General features: G+C 38.5%; 1 protein-coding gene across 1 annotated transcript in view; it reads right to left on the bottom strand.

Annotated features, from left to right (window-relative positions):
• Positions 1–289: 289 nt before the first annotated feature.
• Positions 290–18,848, bottom strand: part of CFAP54 (cilia and flagella associated protein 54) — a 296,564-nt gene continuing 278,005 nt past the window's right edge. Inside the window, exon 68 of the mRNA XM_028490464.1 lies at positions 290–409. Within this exon, the coding sequence (XP_028346265.1) occupies positions 290–409 (120 nt within the window). The remainder of the gene's footprint in view (positions 410–18,848) is intronic.

Genomic DNA, 18,848 nt, shown 5'->3' with positions numbered 1-18,848 from the left:
CGCATCTAAAGACCTAAACATTACACAAAAGTGGGAATAGTTGTACTGTGCACAAACATATTTTCTATGAGTAGCTCTGTAAGATAGTTTAAATAAGCAACAGCATTGTCATTTAATTCAAATACCATTTAAAACATTACTCAAGACGATGTTTTTTTTAAAGAAATTTAGCTTATGAAAGAAAACAATTTTATTTTGCTTATTTTAAGAGGATAGTTCCAAAAATTTATTTCAAACAAGAAAAGCAGTAACAATTAAATCCTTTATAAGGTTAACATGTAAAGGATGTTCAGGGAATAATCGACACCATCCAGTTGAAAAGGCTTCCTTCTGATACGATACAACCACTAGCAAGATCAAAAAGTCTCTCAAGACTGAACATAGATGGCAGCGAGATATCAAATGGGACCTGAGAAAAAGCATAAAAGTGTTCATGAAATACATTGTTCCAAACTGTTGACTGAAGTAACGTTCTCAAATACCAATTCCATGTAATAATTTTATGTGAAAGATTTTTAACTCTTGCCTAAGGTAAGACACAAAATTTCACATCTCTACCCTGCTGAAATGTCACATATATCATTTTCTATCCTATGAAGATTCATATCTATGAGTCTATAAAAACAGCCTACAGATTCATATCTGTAAATCTATAAAAATGAACCTACAAAACAGCAGACACTCATATAAATATGGACCATTTGTATTTATATAATCATTGTATATGATTGTAAGTGTAGGAATTTTGGCCCAGTTACTAATGAACCACTTTCCTCCATAACACATTGCCCAGTTGACAAGTCTCCCTCCCTCATTTTGAGCTTAAATCCTGACATGGTGAAGCAAAAATTATGTTTGGAGCTCACTCTTTCTGAAAGAAACACCTAGTTACCATGCTGAGGACTAGTGCAGCCAAAGTCATCTGAGCAGCCTGAAAGATGGAAAATAAAGACTACTTTTGGGGTCATAGCACTGGTTATTTGAGTGGGAGAAGGGCAAGAAGGAGAGAACAAACATAAAGGAAGGAAATAAATGTTTACTGGGGACGCACTTCACGCAGACTTAGACACTTTTGAAGATGTATGAGAAACATCACGGAGAATGGTCACAATGAATTAGATCCTTGGGGCCCTGAATCCTGGTAAGAAACTAGAGGACAGGGGCTTCCCTGGTGGCGCAGTGGTTGCGTGTCCGCCTGCCGATGCAGGGGAACCGGGTTCGCGCCCCGGTCTGGGAGGATCCCACGTGCCGCGGAGCGGCTGGGCCCGTGAGCCATGGCCGCTGAGCCTGCGCGTCCGGAGCCTGTGCTCCGCAACGGGAGAGGCCACAGCAGAGGGAGGCCCAAATATCACAAAAAAAAAAAAAAAAAAAAAGAAACTAGAGGACAAGTTTTTTTAAATGTATTGTCTGCTTGTTAAATGAAACTTTTATTCTCAAGAAAACATAACGAACTTAAAAGTAGAGGCTGGTTTTCATTTCTTATTCTTCATTTTATTGGATTAAAAAAATGATCAAAGTATTCCAATGCTTTCTATAACTTCGGATAATAAAGAGGTGAAAAAATTAATAATATCCTCCTTTTTTACTCAATCCTGAAGTAATCAGTGTTAGCAGTTTAAAGAATATCTTTCCAAAACTTTAAAAATCCTCATACAAATGTATAATCATGTGGGTTTTTTTTTTCCTTTTTTTCTTTACTTTTTTTTGAAATAGGATAACTAGATTTCCATTATTTGCTTTTACAATTACCAATATGTAAGAGAAATCCCACCTTAACCAATTCAGGGAGGCAGAATAACCACATGGAGGTTAAAAGTGTACATTCTGGAGTAAGACTGCTTGGTTCACTCAGACCTCACCATATACCAGCTATGTGAGGCTGAGTAAACTATTTGATCTGTTTAAATTTTAATTTCCTAATTTCACTACCCCAGTCCTTGGAAAACACAAATATGCTTTCTGTCTGTGTGTATAAGCCTGTTCTGTATATTTCATAAAAATGGAACCATACAGTATATGACCTTTTATGTCTGGCTTCTTTAACTTAACATAATATTTTGGAGGTTCATCCATTGATGCTGTGTGCATCAATACTTTGTTCCTTTTTATGACTAATGCTCCATTTTATGAATACACCACATTTTGTTTATCCATTCATATGCTGATGGACATTTGTGCTGTTTCCACCTTTTGGCCACTGTGAAGTGTTACTGTTAAATACATGTTTTGTTTGAACATCTGATTTCAATTTGGGGGGCGTCCATATCTAGGAATGAAATTACTGAATCACATGGTAATTCTATGTAAGTTATTGAAGAACCACCAAACTGTTTTACTCTATGTTTTACGTAGAGGCTGCAACATTTTACATTCCCACTATTAATGTATGATGGATCTAATTTTTTCACATCCTCTCCAACATGTATTTTCTTTTTCACTGTACAGGTTTCAGGTGTATAGCATTATAATTTGATGTCTGTATATACTACAAAGTGATCACCATCACAACTCTAGCTGCCATCACCATCATAAAGTTGACCCCCCTCACCTATTTTGCCCACTCCCCAATCCCTTCCCCCTCTGGTAACCACTAATCTATTCTCCATATCTATGAGTTTGTTTTCATTTTATTTTGTTTACTTGTTTTGTTTTTAGGTTCCACATATGAATGAAATCATACAGTATTTGTCTCTCTCCATCTGACTTTTTTCACTTAGCATAATAACCTCAAGATCCATCCATGTTGTCACAAATGGCAGGATTTCATTCTTTTTTATGGCTGAGTAATATTTCATTGTATTTACACCCCGTCTTCTTTTATCTATTCATCTATCAATGGATATTTAGGTTGTTTCCATATGAACACAGGAGTATATGTATTTTTTCAAATTAGTGTTTTCATGTTCTTTGGATAAATACCCAAAAGTGGAATAGTTGGGTCATATGGCAGTTCTATTCTCAATTTTTGAGGAATCTCCACACTGTTTTCCAGAGTGGCTACACCAATTTATAGTCGCACCAATGGTGTACAAAAGTTCCCTATCTCCATATCTTCTCCAACATTTGTTACTTCTTGTCTTTTCGATAATAGTCATTCTAACAGGTATGAGGTGATATCTACTTATGGCTTTGATTCGCATTTTCCTAATAATTAGTGATGTTGAACACAGTTTCATGTGACTATTAGCCATCTCTATGTTTTCTTTGAAAAAATGTCTATTCAGATCCCCTGCCCATTTTTTAATTGGGTTGTTTGGGGGGTTTTTGTTTGTTTGTTTTTGTTGAACTGTATGAGTTCTTCATATATTTTGGATATTAACTGCTTACTTAATATATGATTTGCAAATATCTCCTCCCACTCAGTGTGTTACCTTTTCATTCTGATAATGGTTTCCTTCACTGGGCAGAAGCTTTTAGTCTGATGTAGTCCTCTCTGTTTATTTTTGCTTTTGTTTCCCCTGTCTTTGGAGCCAGATCCACAAAAACATTGCTAAGATTGATGTTAATGAATTTACCATCTATGTTTTCTTCTAGGAAGTTTATGATTTCAGGTCTTACATTCAAGTTTTCTATCCATTTTGAGTTAATTTTTTCAATTCCATATTTCAAAACTTAACTTTTTTATTGAGCACTTAAAAAAAATTATAGTTGATTTACAATGTTTCAGGTATACAGCACAGTGATTCAGTTATACATACATTTATCTATCTATACTTTTTCAGATTTTTTCTTTTTTAATTGAAGTATAGTTAATTTACAATGTTGTGTTGTTTCAATTGTACAGCAAAGTGATTCAGTTATACATATGTATATATTCTTTTTCAGATTCTTTTCCATTATAAGTTATTACAAGGCACTGAATATAGTTCCCTGTGCCATACACAAGGTCCTTGTTGTTTATCTATATAATAAGTATGTAACTATTAATCCCAAACTCCTAATTTATCTCCCCTCAACCCCCCCCCCATCCCCTTTGGTAACCATAAGCTTGTTTTCTATGTCTGTGAGCCTATTTTTGTAAATAACTTCATTTGTATCATTTTTCTAGATTCCACATATAAGTGATATCATATGATATTTGTCTTTCTCTGTCTGACTTACTTCACTTAATGTGATAATCTCTAGATCCATTCAGGTTGCTGCAAATGGCATTATTTCATTCTTTTTTAAGGCTGAATAATATTCCATTGTATATAATACATTATACATGTCTTGGGTATCATAAATAGTACTTCTATGAACACTGGGGTGCATGGATCTTTTCAAATTAGAGTTTTCTCCAGATATAGTTTTTGATTGGGTTGTTTTTTTTTATATTGAGCTGTATAAGTTGTTTGTATATTTTGGAAATTAATCCCTTGTCAGTTATATCATTTGCAAATATTTTCTCCCATTCTGTAGGTTGTCTTTTCATGTTGTTTATGGTTTCCTTTGCTGTGCAAAAGCTTTTAAGTTTAATTAGGTCCCATTTGTTTATTTTTGTCTTTGTTTCCATTACTCTAGGAGGAGAATCCAAAACTTTACTGTTGTGATTTATGTCAAAGAGTGTTCTGCCTATGTTTTCCTCTCGGAGATTTATGGTATCCAGTCTTACATTTAGGTCTTTGATCCATTTTGGGCATACTTTTGTATATGGATGTTAGAGAATGTTCTAATTTTACTATTTTATTTGTTGCTGTCCAGTTTTCCCAGCACCACTTATTGAAGAGACTTTCTTTCCTCCATTGTATATTCTTGCCTCCTTTGTTGCAGATCAATTGACCATAAGTAGGTGGGTTTATTTCTGAGCTGTCTATCCTGTTCCATTCATCCATGTGTCTGGTTTTTGTGCCAGTACCATACTGTTTCAATTACTGTAGCTTTGTACTATAGTCTGAAGTCAGGGGGCCTGATTCCTCCAGCTCCATTCTTCTTTCTCAAGATTGCTTTGGCTATTTGGGGTCTTTTGTATTTCCATACAGATTTTAAAACTTTTTGTTCTAGTTCTGTGAAAAATGCCATTGGTAATTTGATAGGGATTGCATTGAATCTGTAGATTGTCTTGGGTAGTATGGTCATTTAAAAAATATTGATTCTTCCAATCCAAGAACATGGTATATCTTTCCATCTGTTTGTGTCATCTTCAGTTTCTTTCATCAGCATCTTACAGTTTTTGCTGTACAGGTCTTTTGCCTCCTTAGGTAGGTGTAGTCCCAGGCATTTTATTCTTCTTGATGTAATGGTAAATGGGATTGTTTTCTTAATTTCTCTTTCTGATATTTTGTTCTTAGTGTATAGAAATGCAACAGATTTCTGTATATTAATTTTGTATCCTACAACTGAATTCATTGATGAGCTCTGTTTTCTGGTGACATCATTAGGATTTTCTATGTATACTATCATGTCATCTGCAAACAGTATTACTTTTTCCTTTCCAATTTGGATTCTTTTTATTTGTTTTTCTTCCCTGATTGCTGTGGCTAGGACTTCCAAAACTATTTTGAATAAAAGTGGCAAGAGTGGGCATCCTTGTCCTGTTCCTGATCTTAGAGGGAATTCTTTCAGCTTTTCACCATTTTGAGTTAATTTTTGTGTATGGTGTACTATAGTGCTCTACTTTCATTCTTTTGCATGTGGCTGTCCAGTTTTCCCAACATCATTTATTGAAGAGACTATTCTTTCTCCATTGTATGTTCTTAGCTCCTTTGTTGTAAATTAATTCTCCATATATGTCTGGGTTTATTTCTGGGCTCTCAATTCTGTTCCATTGATCTATGTGTCTGTTTTTGTGCTAGTACCATACGGTTTTTATTAATATAGTTTTGTAGCATAGTTTGAAATCAGGGAGTGTGATACCTACAACTTTGTTCTTCTTTCTCAGGATCGTTTAGGGTCTTTTGTGGTTCCATACACATTTTAGTATTCTTTGTTCTATTTCTGTGAAATATGCCATTGGAATTTTGATAGGGATTGAACTGAATTTGTAAATTGCTTTGGGTAATATGGTCATTTTAACAATATTAGTTCTTCCAATCCATGAACACATAATATCTTTCCATTTATTTGTGTCTTCTTCAATTCTTTCACCAGTGTCTTATAATTTACAGTGAACAAGTCGTTCACCTCCTCGGTTAAATTTTCTTCCCATGGGCTCTGTGGCACTTTGGACACTTTTCCAGCTTCAGCTTTTGGAAATTTTATGGAAGGTTCTGGGTCTTCCATAGGGAACTTCTCAAGAAAAGTTAGGTTCCAGGTGAAATTACTGAATTTCTTTCTTTGTCATTCAACAGAGATAACATGGGCAATCACATAATTACTGAGAAGTCTTGTATGTGTTTAGAAAATAGCTTTGAGTCCAAATTGTCCAGGATAAGGTACCAGAGAATCTTGGTTCCTTTTCCTGGATTAGGAAACACTTTGTAGAAAGAAAGGAAAAAACACCTTGGTAGGTAGCAGATTGTAATTTAGTTCAAGCAGGTTATGGTTCAAGGAGCAATATTAAAGAAATGATGATTTTGCCTGCCTAGAGAGAATAAAAGTCTGAAACAGTACAAGGAAGGGAAAGGAAGTTAATCAAGGTGGGGCACACTGAAGGGATTCATTAAAATCTGGCCTGGACTTGAACTTGTTTGGGGGAGTTCTGAAAGCCATTGGAAAGTTAAAGGTTTTTTTGCCAATGCTATACTTTATATGAGTTTCTGCATGAAAACTAGATTTTATCATAATGAAAGATTTTATTACTTCTGTTCCTTTGTTCTATTTTCCTTGATTGAAACAAAAATCATATGGTATTCAAAGTATCTATGCTTTTTCTTAAGCCACTGAGTTTTTATCGAGCACCTAATTTGAGACGTCTTCTTGCTTCTCTCAGCCCAGTGTCATTTGTCTTTTCATTGATTCTAAGTGTTAATGACCAAGAAAAAAGGGAGAAAAAGCCAAATAACCACTAATCAATTAGATTTGCCTACTCTTGTAATTGGTAAGCAGGATGTAAAAAACTGCAAGCTTTGTGAAACGACTGGATTTAACTTTGTGTCCTTTCAAGAACCTTAAAATACAGAGTCACAGCCATTAAAAGAAAAAACAATAGCTTCGACGTAGGAAAGAAAATACTGGTTTTTTTGTTGTTGTTGTTCAACCACAAATATTTATTGAGCACCTACTATATGTCAGTCACTATGTCAATCACGCTAAGCACCATGTGAGCCTCAATTTTCTCATCGGCAAAATGAAAAATTTTGCTTCTCAACAGAGAAACAATGGGCATCTTGGGCAGGACAATTCTTTGTGCAAGTCTGTCCCCTGCCGTCTAAACGACATGAACTCTACCTTGAAATTGGTTCAATCCAATGACGCCCCCACACATTTCCCAAGGGCCCCTAGGGGCCATTTCCACCCTGGATGGAGAATCCCAGGCCTACCCTCTACGATTTCAGGAGCCAGGGAAAGTGGAGAAGCCCTGTAACTGGCAGATTTAGGATGATGCCGAGTCCCAAGAAGAGCAGCTTCTGGACCATGTTTCCAGGGAACTGAGCCACACAGTGGCCCCAGGGTGACATCAACATCCTAGGGGCTCTTGGTTTTGGCTCCTGAGTCAGAACTCCTACTCCCTATATGCAGCCACGATACAATCCAGGAACTTCAGTTTCTGTTCCCAGCTGAGCCTGGGGTTCATTCTGAAGAAGATTAAGCAGAATGAGAGGGAGCTGCGACTGCTCATGCTGTATCCTCCTGGATGCCAGAGTCGCGAGGGTAGCAGGGGGGCCCCCATCCAGCTGGCGGTGCCAGGCACCCCTTACCGGGCACTGGATGTGCAGCCGGCCGGCCCGTACCAACAGCAAATACTGTTTTTATCTAGCATTCTCATATATACCTTTTTCTACCATGTTTTCTATCTCTTCTTTATATATCACCTGAGTCTTTGAAGTTAGTGATTTATTGGATTTTTTTTTGGACTGGGGAAAAAACATGCATTCCAAAGTAGAAAGGATAATACAATACTAGCTTACTTAAGAGCTGATATCATGAATGACTGGTGACCCATCTAATAAAAGTTCCAGATGAGAGGGAACTAGATGTATTTGGTTTCACTATACTTTATATGATCGAGAGAATCCCAATACCAACAATGTTATTCTCCGCAATCTAACAGAAACAGCACCTAACTCTTAGGAAGGTGAGAAGGGCTTATATACAACTCTATCCGACCACAGGAAATTTCACACTTTGCTGCAAACAAGATTATCTTTTGCATCACTCTAATTTTTGTATTAATAAAACTTTAAATATAGCAGAAAAGTTTTCTTAAACATGAGATCAAAGGGTCATATTGGTAAGGTGGTAGAAATCTTCTAAATTAAAATTTAAAGAAGTAACTATTATAAAGACATTTTGCAGAGAACAAGAAAATTAGAAATTAAAGACAGGATTACAGCTGAGAAAGCATATGTTCAGGAAATTGGTTCAATTGTTGTACTGCCTAAGAATAGAATCTGTTCTTCGTAAATCATCAACCCCATCACCATCACTGTCACTGACACTCTACAACCACTCAGCCCTGGCTATGCATGGCATTTCCTTGAGCTCTTGAGCAGAGTTCACCTTTTAATAAAGGACAATTCCTGCTCAGATATATTGTCCCACATGGTCAGGAAACCAAAGGTTTCAGTCCAGACAAAAACATTTCAGCAACATAAGGAGCCCTGTCTCCATTTTCACATCTAAGTAGATGCCAAAGATGTTTTGAACAATGGAACAATGGCCTCTTTATTGAAACACATGAAGAGCACCTCCATGAGAGGAGATATATTGAGGGACACTACATTCACTGGGATGTATGTTTCAAAATCAATTTTATGTGATGTTCATACTTTACAGTTGTGGTACAAGAGAAAATCCATATTTGGTCTTTGTCCCAGTTTCTTGGCATAGAGGTCCTAAATCCCTTGGAAGTTTTCTTTTGTAGGTTAATAAGATGACTAAGGTGGGGAAAGGTGCCTAGATAGCTTCAGGATGGGGTTGGTCACCAGGAAAACCAACCATGTGATTAGAGTTAAACTTTCAGCCCAGTGCCCCCGACCTTCACGGAGGGGAGAGGAACTGGACATTGAGTTCAGTCACCAATGGCCAATGACTGAATCAATCATGCCTCCGTAACGAAACTTCCACAAAAACCCCGTAATGACACATGTTGAGGAACTTCTTGGTTGGTAAACAAATTGATGTACTGGGAGGGTGACGCACCTGGAGAGGGCATGGAAACTCTGCTCCTCCCAAACCCTCATATCTTGCCCTATGCATCTTTTCTATTTGGCTATTCCTCAGTTGTATCCTTTATAATAAACTGGTAATCATACGTGCAGTGTTATCCTGAGTCCTGTGAGTCTTTATAGCAAATTATCGAACCTTAGGGGGCATCATGGGAACTCCTGAATCTGCAGTCTGCTGGGACAGAAGTATGGGTAGCCTGGGCAGCTCATTTACAGCTGGCATCTGAAGTGGGGGCATTCTTGGATTGAGCCCTTAATCTGTGGGAGTCTGTGCTAACTCTGGGTAGTAGCGTCAGAACTGAATTGTTGGGCACCCAGTTGGTGTCAGAGAACGGTAGAATTGGCTGGTATCAGGAAAAACCCCACAAGAGTCGTATCTGGTATTATGTAGATTAGGGCAGTGCTCAGCTGGTGAATGTCTTTGGGGCCTTTGGGGCTTTCTCCTGCACTCCTCCTCCTCCTCCCTTGCACCCCTTCTGCACACATTGCCCTTCATACCCTACCCCAGGCTGAGCCAAGGTACTACGTGATGAAAAATGATAGAGCTGGCAGCGATATCTCCATTATGGGTATATGCTTTTTATAGGGAACTATTTAACAAAACAATCTTTTAAGACCAAAAGAGACCATTAAGAAAAAAGTAAAAGTTTAGGCTGTGCATATCCAGGCTTATTCTGACACTCAAGAGTCTAAGTCCCAGAGAAAAGAGCCTTTGAAACCCTATTGTGCAGAAAGAACAGCTGCTCTCTCACTCCAGGAAAGTCTCTGTCACCATATAAAAAACTAATAAAGGGTCTCAAAGAGGGCAAATGCCCTTTAAAATATCAAAAGCTCTAATCAGAACAGGAAGCGGAGTTATACAACCAACAATGAAGTGCATAAAGGCTAGATGCAAGTTTTCGGCTGATGGTTCAGTGCTTATAATCAGAGGTTGGGGGAAGAATTAAAGGAAAAGTGTTCTTGGGTAGATGACTGAACAGAAATGCTTATAGTCAATGTGTTGTAAAACTGATTGTGTATTCCTCACTCTCTGTGGAGATGTGAGCATAAATTCCGATATAGTTCTATGCGTGATGACACTGTTCTTTACATCATTGCCTTTATTTGCATAAAATGGTTTTAAAGCTTTACCAAGTCCTTGTTTTTTTTACTCTGGGAAAAAATGTTTCTCTGAAAAAGGAAGCCTGCATTTATTGAGGATTGGATATGGGCTCGAATCTTTCTTTTACAGACTTTATATCATTGTAAATTAACTGTTAAAACAGAGGTCAAAGGAAAATGTGACTGAACTGTGGGGTCACACTGTAGAAGGTATTTTTAATCATGAGTGGGTGACATGTGTATGATGTTTTCCCCTTACTTCTACATTAGAAAATAAACTTTCAATCAGAAAGTGTGTTTCCAAGTTCCTTTAGAACTCTTCTGATTCCAGTAAATAAGGATTAATGGAGCACTCTTATGTATTCATCACCAGTCAGGGATCTTCATTTTTTATTATTATTTTTAACTCACTGTTGCAGTTCAGGTTCCTGGGAAGCAGTCCCTGAGATGGAACTTAGCTTTCAGGAAGTTTATCGGGGCAAACCCTTGGGATCAACACCCGTGGGGAAAGGTAAGAAAAGCAGGATTAGGCAGAGGGGGAAGATGGGCTGCAATGCAGACACAACAACCCCCTGCCAACCCCATGGGGAGCTTTGAAGCTGGAGTGGCCCTTCAGAGTTGTCCCAACTCTTGTGGGGGGGGTCGGGTCATTGCATACCCATATCAGCCAGTAATTAGATACAGATACCCCCCCAACCCACCCCTGCCCAAAAAGGCCATGTCCATTAGACAGGGGCGGTTCCTGGAGAGGGTTGAGAGCTGACGGCTGCTGGTCAGCACATTCCCAGAGCTGGGAAAATAAGTTCTTCGGTCTGGAAGGGGAGCTCTTAGTGGCTCAGAGAAGGGGCCACCCAGGCGTAAATATTTAATTCAGTGGTTAACAATAGAACCAATAAACAAATGGCAATATGGCAAAACGCATACTAGTATATAACCAATACAAGCTAACAGGAGATTTAAAGTACTGAGAATTTTTATACCAAATTTCTAGAGGCTTCTTTTCTGGGTCATGGTAAAACAAACTTAATACCTTTCCAGTATCATTTCTATTAATCATATTATTTGATTACCCTTAAGAACATTTCCCCCTCTAGAGTATGAGGAAGAGAATTAGAAACTAAGGAGTAGGAAGAAGATTCAGAAATATCTTCCCTCAAATAATATCCCTCCCCATACACTTAAATATGAAGAAATTCAATAATTTCTCCTGAAGCCTAACTTTTCTTGAGAATTCCCTATGGAAGCCCTAGAACCTTACATAAAATTTTTTCCAAAAGCGGAAGCTGGAAATGTGTCCAGGGGCCCACAGTGCCCATGGAAGGAGCAAGAGACTGCAGTCAGGTGGGTGTGGGAGGAGAGGCTGCATGCAGCAGGGGCGTTTCGTGGTGGATGGGCATGGTAGGGGGAGTTTAAGGGCAGCTGGGCAGTCGGGCAAAGGCAGTGCAGCAGGGTAGTTAGAAACGTGATCTGAGCAGCCAGTCTGCCTGGGTGTAAATCCTGGCTCTGACATTAACTAGCTAAGGGACCTTGGGCAAGCCGCTTAAATATCTCACACGTAAAATAAGGATTTGTTTTTTACAGACCTCTATACAGAAACGGAAACCTTAAGTCACATGCTGAACTTCAGACGGTATGTGTGGATTAATGTCCTGCTGCTGCTGTAACAAATGTAAGACAAACCTAGTGGAGTACAACACACGCTTGTTCTCTTACAGTCCTGGAGGTAAGAAATCTGAATTCAGTTTGGCTGGGCTAAAGTCAAGGTGTCAGCAGGGCTGGTTCCTTCTGGAGACTCTCAGCAAAGAATCTGTTTCTTTGCCTATTTTAGCATCTAGAGGCCACCTGTTTTCCCTGGTTTATAGCCCCTTTTCCATCCTCAAAGCACATCTCTCCAATCTTCACCTCCATCATCATGTTGCCTTCTCCTCTTCTGCTGTCAAGTCTGCCTCTGCCTCCCTTTTACAAGGATACTTGTGACTACATTTAAGTCCCGCCTGAATAATCCAGGATAATCCCCCCCATCTCAATATACTTAATTTAATCACGTCTGAAGAGTCCCTTTGGCCATATAAGGTAACAGGTTCTGGGGATTAGGATGTGGACATCTCTGGGGGGCCATGAGTCAGCCTACCACAATGTGTGATTAAATGAGATGGCTTAGTTCATAAGAATGTCATATTTCTATCCTATCTTCTCAACAGAGTTTTGGTAATTGAAATTATTGAATTAATTCTGTGGAAAAAATTCATGGCGTTCCTGCCGATACCTGCTGTGCCAGAAGTTACTAGTGCTCGCTGAAGTACATACTTGTTCCTCTATGGTTCTCTGCATCCTTGCACATCAGGGCAAGGCCAATAGGATATGGGCAGAAATTATATGATAGCCATTCCATGCTGGCTCTTAGAAATGGTCACCCTCATTTATTGCCTAAACTGGGAGACTGTGGAGAATAAAAGGAGAGTATATTAACCATCACACCAAATCAACAGGTATGCGCTGTGACTGCTGCAGGCAAACCTGTGTCTATAGTCACCCAACTTAAAAACATCCTACGAAATCCCCTAGCCCTCTTCTCCGACTTGGAGGCCGTGTAGCCCAGACAGCATAGTTACAAGTTGAAGGAGAGTTGCGTACCCCTCATTGGACTTTTATGAGAAATAAGCAAACCTTTATTGCCACTGAGGTTTGGGGTTTATTTGTTAGCACAGCATAGCCTAAGCTATCCTGGCTCAAACAGCTATGCTCTGGCAAGCTTGTTCTCCCCTTGCTGTATTTCTGAAGAGGGGACATTCCATCAGAGTAAGGGTTGGACTCCACTTAAAGGTCAGGTCGTTGACTCTCAGCAGAAAAGTTACAGGAAGAAATGCTCTAACTGGGTACAAATGCTGAAGCTGGGCTGCCTCCTGAATGGCTGTGACTGATCTGCCTGTGGGTTTTTGACCTGAGATACTGAAATGAAAACTCCAGAGTTTGAACAATACTTGGCATTTCTTGATGCTTTTTCATGAAGGAGCTCAGCGAGCTTAACATCTGGCAACTCTAAACAGGGGGCTCTTTTTCAGAGCAAAGGCTTATAAAGAATGTGAACCGAAGTTTGCATTTTGTTCCCGGGACTTTGTTGGTTAGAGTGAAAGGCTGAGGGGCTTTGTTAGTCAGCAGCTCCCACTGCAGCAGAAACTAGAGCGCAGGCCCATGAGCACGATGATGCGTAAGGAAACACTGCTCACGCTGACTCCTTTGTTCCCATCCGTTTACATCGCAAGCATCTGCAAACTATTCTTACAATGTGGCCATCACTGACCCGCAATTTCTGATAGGAAGTCTAACAGAGCTTGCAATTTACAGAGCAATTTGACATAAAGTATTTCTTTTAACTCTTTTTAGTATTTCTAACTTGAGCAATCAGCCTTTGTCTGTCAATATCCATAAGAAGATGTGGAGAAGAAGGGGGCAAGGAAAGAGGAGAAGGATGGAGAGGAGGAGGAGAGGGAGGAAGAGGGGTGAATCAGATAGAGTGGGATCCACCCCTGCGCCCCAGTGAACCTTTACCCCACCCTATGTGCCACGTACCACAACAGGCATTTTTGAGCTAATGATTATTCTGTGGCCAAAGTAAAATATTCAATGTTCATAAGGATTTTTTGGTCCATCAAAAGCATGATTTAATGGTTCTCCAGGGAATTAAGCTGAGTGAAAAAATACCAATCCCCAAAGGTTACATACTGTATGGTTCCTTCAATATAACATTCTTGAAATGATACAATTATAGAAATGGAGAATAGATTAATAATTGTCAAGGGTCAGGGACAGAGATGGGGTGTGAGAGGCGGGGGTGGCTATAAAAGGAGAACAGAAGGAGTCCTTGTAGTGATGAAATTGTTCTGTACCCCGAGTTTATTAATGTCAGTATCCTTGTTATGATACTGTACTACAGTTTTACATTATATTATTATAATGTATTATATTATTATTTCTTAAAATTGCATGTGAGCCTAACATGATCTCAAAACAGAAAGTTTAATTTAAAAAGGATGATTGAAAAATAATATTAAGACTACCAAGACTACATCTATTAAATGTCCCTTTACTCTTTTGAAAATTAGCAAACATTCAGATAGGCCAAAAGCCACCAATGCAAAGAGTTACGAATGATCAAATGAAGAAATGACTCATTTCTCATTATTTTAAGGCAGGGAAAAATAAAGATGGCCACAATGTATTGGATGCTTACCCATGGCGTTGACAGGCACTATATCAGACGTGTCACATACTGTTTCCAATGCAATCCTACATGAGGAGAAGCTATCACCAATGTACAGATAAGGAGCTGAAGCAGAGAAGGAAAAGTGAGTAGCTCACGGTCACACCATCAATAGATGGTGGAACCAAGAATCAAATCATGTTTTGATCTACTGAGATACGTTGCTTCTGAGACCTTCAACAGCATGTAATTGACCTGAGGTCTTTAAGGACTAATGACTTGTCCACAAGAGCAACACTGGGGCTCCAGCATGTGCCGAGCACTCTTCCCACCGTGCTGTGCTCTCACAGGTGGTTGAGAAAAAAGAACATAATGGTACCAGCTACCTGAGATATAGGAGAAATAAGGGCGAAAAATCTCGAATGGCTGGTGTCCAAAGTATTAACAAAGAAAATGGGTAAATTTACACCAGTTTCTCCTTTGTGGATTTATTTAAATATAAAGAACATTGGTCTGGAGAATTTCAAAAGGCTTGTCAACTGACTGAGAAATATGAAGCCAAAATCAACATCCTCCTAAAATGAATTATAATGCCATTGTTAAGGGTCCAGATTATTAATCAAGACAAAAACGTTTTGCAAAATGTAAGAAGTGAATGAAACTAAGCACTTGACTCAGTTTTCAGCAATATAGAAAGCGATGTACAGATTTTCTAATAATACCCCTGCCTCTCACTTCATTTTAAGTTATACAAAGTGACTAAACTTCCGGAAATTGTCCCCTTGATTCTGAAATACAGCTGTACCCAGAATGAAGCCAGGCTTGCTTTCTCAAGCATTGCACACACTTCTTGCCACCTTTACAGTAAATACACAATATCAGGTTCATGACTATATTTTGGTTTAAATTATATCCAAGGATCATTATACCCCCAAATAACACATCTAACAACAGTGGGACCAGTGCTTTGAGTGCAGAGAACACAAAGGCTCTCGGTTCCTGGATGAACGAGAGCTATTTCACCTTGACACTGTTGCTGGCAAATCTCCGAGAGATGAGCATTTTGAAAACGCTATAAACAGCTTAGCCTTTCCTTAGCATTTTGAAGACCACATTAATAGCCTAGCTTCTTCTTAAGGGCTTTCTTTTTCCCTTGGCCAAATTTGACAGTTGGAAATGAATAGTGAAGTGGATGGAATCAAAATCAGAGCTGTGTTTTAAAGGCAGTGTGGAACTGATGTCATTCGGCATTGTCTCCAAAAGAATATAAGAATATTAAGTGGATGTCTCATGAACTTACATACAAAGGATATTCTTCACTTGAGGAGAGAATCATAATGTCTCACAGAAGAAAGATGTAATTCTTGATGCCTGTAAAATCTATTCAGACAGCTCTTGGCTGGTACAAAAAAAAAAAAACAACTACAACTTTCAACTGAAAGAAGTTATATTAATAGAATTAATTTTTTAGTACTTAGTAAACTACAAAATACCCTCGTTGCCAATGCTATAAATGACAGTTTACGGACAGTATTGTCATTGTCACCATTTGGGAAGTTTTGTTAAAAACAAACCAAGGGGGCTTCCCTGGTGGCGCAGTGGTTGAGAGTCCGCCTGCCGATGCAGGGGACGTGGGTTCGTGCCCCGGGCTGGGAGGATCCCACATGCTGCGGAGCAGCTGGGCCCGTGAGCCGTGGCCACTGAGCCTGCATGTCCGGAGCCTGTGCTCCGCAATGGGAGAGGCCACAACAGTGAGAGGCCAGCGTACCGCAAAAAAAAAAACAACAAAATGAGAGGCCAGCGTACCGCAAAAAAAAAAAAAAAAAAAGAAAGCAAGGGGCATAGGGTAATGTAAGAAAATTAGCCAAAGGAAGTTAAATAGCCTACCCTCTAGGACTTAACAGCTTAAAGGAAGATAAATAGCCTACCTTCTAGGACTTAACAGCCTCCCCAAAAAGTGATGTGGAAGCTATCCCACATAAATTGGGACACATGCAACTCCATCCAACAGCCAGAAAAACTGCATAGCTTCTTTCAAAGGTAACTGAGAATCCACCTAGTTTTTCCTCTGTCTTCTGGGTATAAACACACTCAGCAACTCCATAAGAGTTACCTAGTATATTTGGGGAGAGTTGCTGACTAATTTAAAAAATTGGCTAAGCACAGAAGAGTGTGGCAGGACATATTTAAAGTGATGAAAGGGAAAAACCTACAACCAAGATTACTCTACCCAGCAAGGATCTCATTCAGATTCGATGGAGAAATTAAAACCTTTACAGACAAGCAAAAGCTAAGAGAATTCAGCACCACCAAACCAGCTTTACAACAAACGCCAAAGGAACTTCTCCATGCAGGAAACATAAGAGAAGGAAAAGACCTACAATAACAAACCCAAAACAATTAAGAAAATGATAATAGGAATGCACATATTGATAATTACCTTAAATGTAAATGGATTAAATGCTCCAACCAAAAGACACAGACTGGCTGAATGGATACAAAAACAAGACCCGTATATATGCTATCTACAAGAGACCCACGTCAGACCTAGGGACACATACAAAATGGAAAAAGATATTCCATGCAAATGGAAATCAAAAGAAAGCTGGAGTAGCAATTCTCATATCAGACAAAATAGACTTTAAAATAAAGACTATTACAAGGAAGAAAGAAGGACACTACATAATGAGCAAGGGATCAATCTAAGAGGAAGATATAACATAAATATTTATGTACCCAGCATAGAAGCACCTCAATACATAAGGCAAATGCTAACAGCCATAAAAGGGGAAATTGACAGTAACACAATCATACTAAGGGACTTTAACACCACACTTTCACCAATGCACAGATCATCCAAAATGAAAATAAATAAGGAAACACAAGCTTTAAATGACACATTAAACAAGATGGACTTAATTGATATTTATAGGACGTTCCATCCCAAAACAACAGAATACACTTTCTTCTCTAGTGTTCATGGACCATTCTCCAGGATAGATCATGTCTTGCAACACAAATCAAACCTTGGTAAATTTAAGAAAATTGAAATCATAGCAAGTATCTTTTCTGATCACAATGTTATAATAAGACTAGATATCAATTACAGGAAATAAACTGTAAAAAATACAAACACATGGACGCTAAACAATACGCTACTAAATAACCAAGAGATCACTGAAGAAATCGAAGAGAAAATCAAAAAATACCTAGAGACAAATGATAATGAAAACACGACTACCCAAAATCTATGGGATGCAGCAAAAGCAGTTTTAAGAGGGTAGTTTATAGCAATACAATCCTACCTTAAGACACAAGAAAAATCTCAAATAAACAACCTAACCTTACAACTAAAGCAATTAGAGAAAAAAGAACAAAAAATAATCCCCAAAGTTAGCAGAAGGAAAGAAATCATAAAGATCATATTGGAAATAAATAAAAAAGAAATGAAGGAAACAAGAGCAAAGATCAGTAAGACTAAAACCTGGTTCTTTGAGAAGATAGACAAAATTAATAAACCATTAGCCAGAATCACCAAGAAAAAAAGGGAAAAGACTCAAATCAACAGAATTAGAAATTTGTCCACAATCTGGAAGAAATGGACAAATTCTTAGAAAAGCACAACCTTCTGAAACTGAACCAGGAAGAAATAGAAAATATGAACAGACCAATCACAAGCACTGAAATTGAAACTGTGATTTAAAATCTTCCAACAAACAAAAGCCCAGGACCGGATGGCTTCACAGGCGAATTCTATCAAACATTTAGAGAAGAGCTAACACCTATCCTTCTCAAACTCTTCCAAAATAGAGCAGAGGGAGGAACACTCCCAAACTCATTCTATGAGGCCACCATCACCCTGATACCAACAACAGACAAAGATGTTACAAAAAAAGAAAACTACAGGCCAATATCACTGATTAACACAGATGTAAAAATCCTCAACAAAACACTAGCAAACAGACTCCAAAAGCACATTAGAAGGATCATACACCATGATCAAGTGGGGTTTATCCTAGGAATGCAAGGATTCTTCAATATATGCAAATCAATCAATGTGATAAACCATATTAACAAACTGAAGGAGAAAAACCATATTATCATCTTAATAGATGCAGAAAAAGCTTTCAACAAAATTCAACACCCTTTATGATAAAAACCCTCCAGAAAGTAGGCATAGAAGTAACTTACCTCAACATAATAAAGGCCATATATGACCAACCCACAGACAACATAATTCTCAATGGTGAAAAACTGAAGCCATTTCCACTAAGATCAGGAAGAAGACAAGGTTGCCC

This window comes from Physeter macrocephalus, chromosome 6 (genome assembly GCF_002837175.3).
Source record: "Physeter macrocephalus isolate SW-GA chromosome 6, ASM283717v5, whole genome shotgun sequence".
Classification (NCBI taxonomy): domain Eukaryota; kingdom Metazoa; phylum Chordata; class Mammalia; order Artiodactyla; family Physeteridae; genus Physeter; species Physeter macrocephalus.
This window is presented reverse-complemented; position numbering and strand designations above follow the sequence as displayed.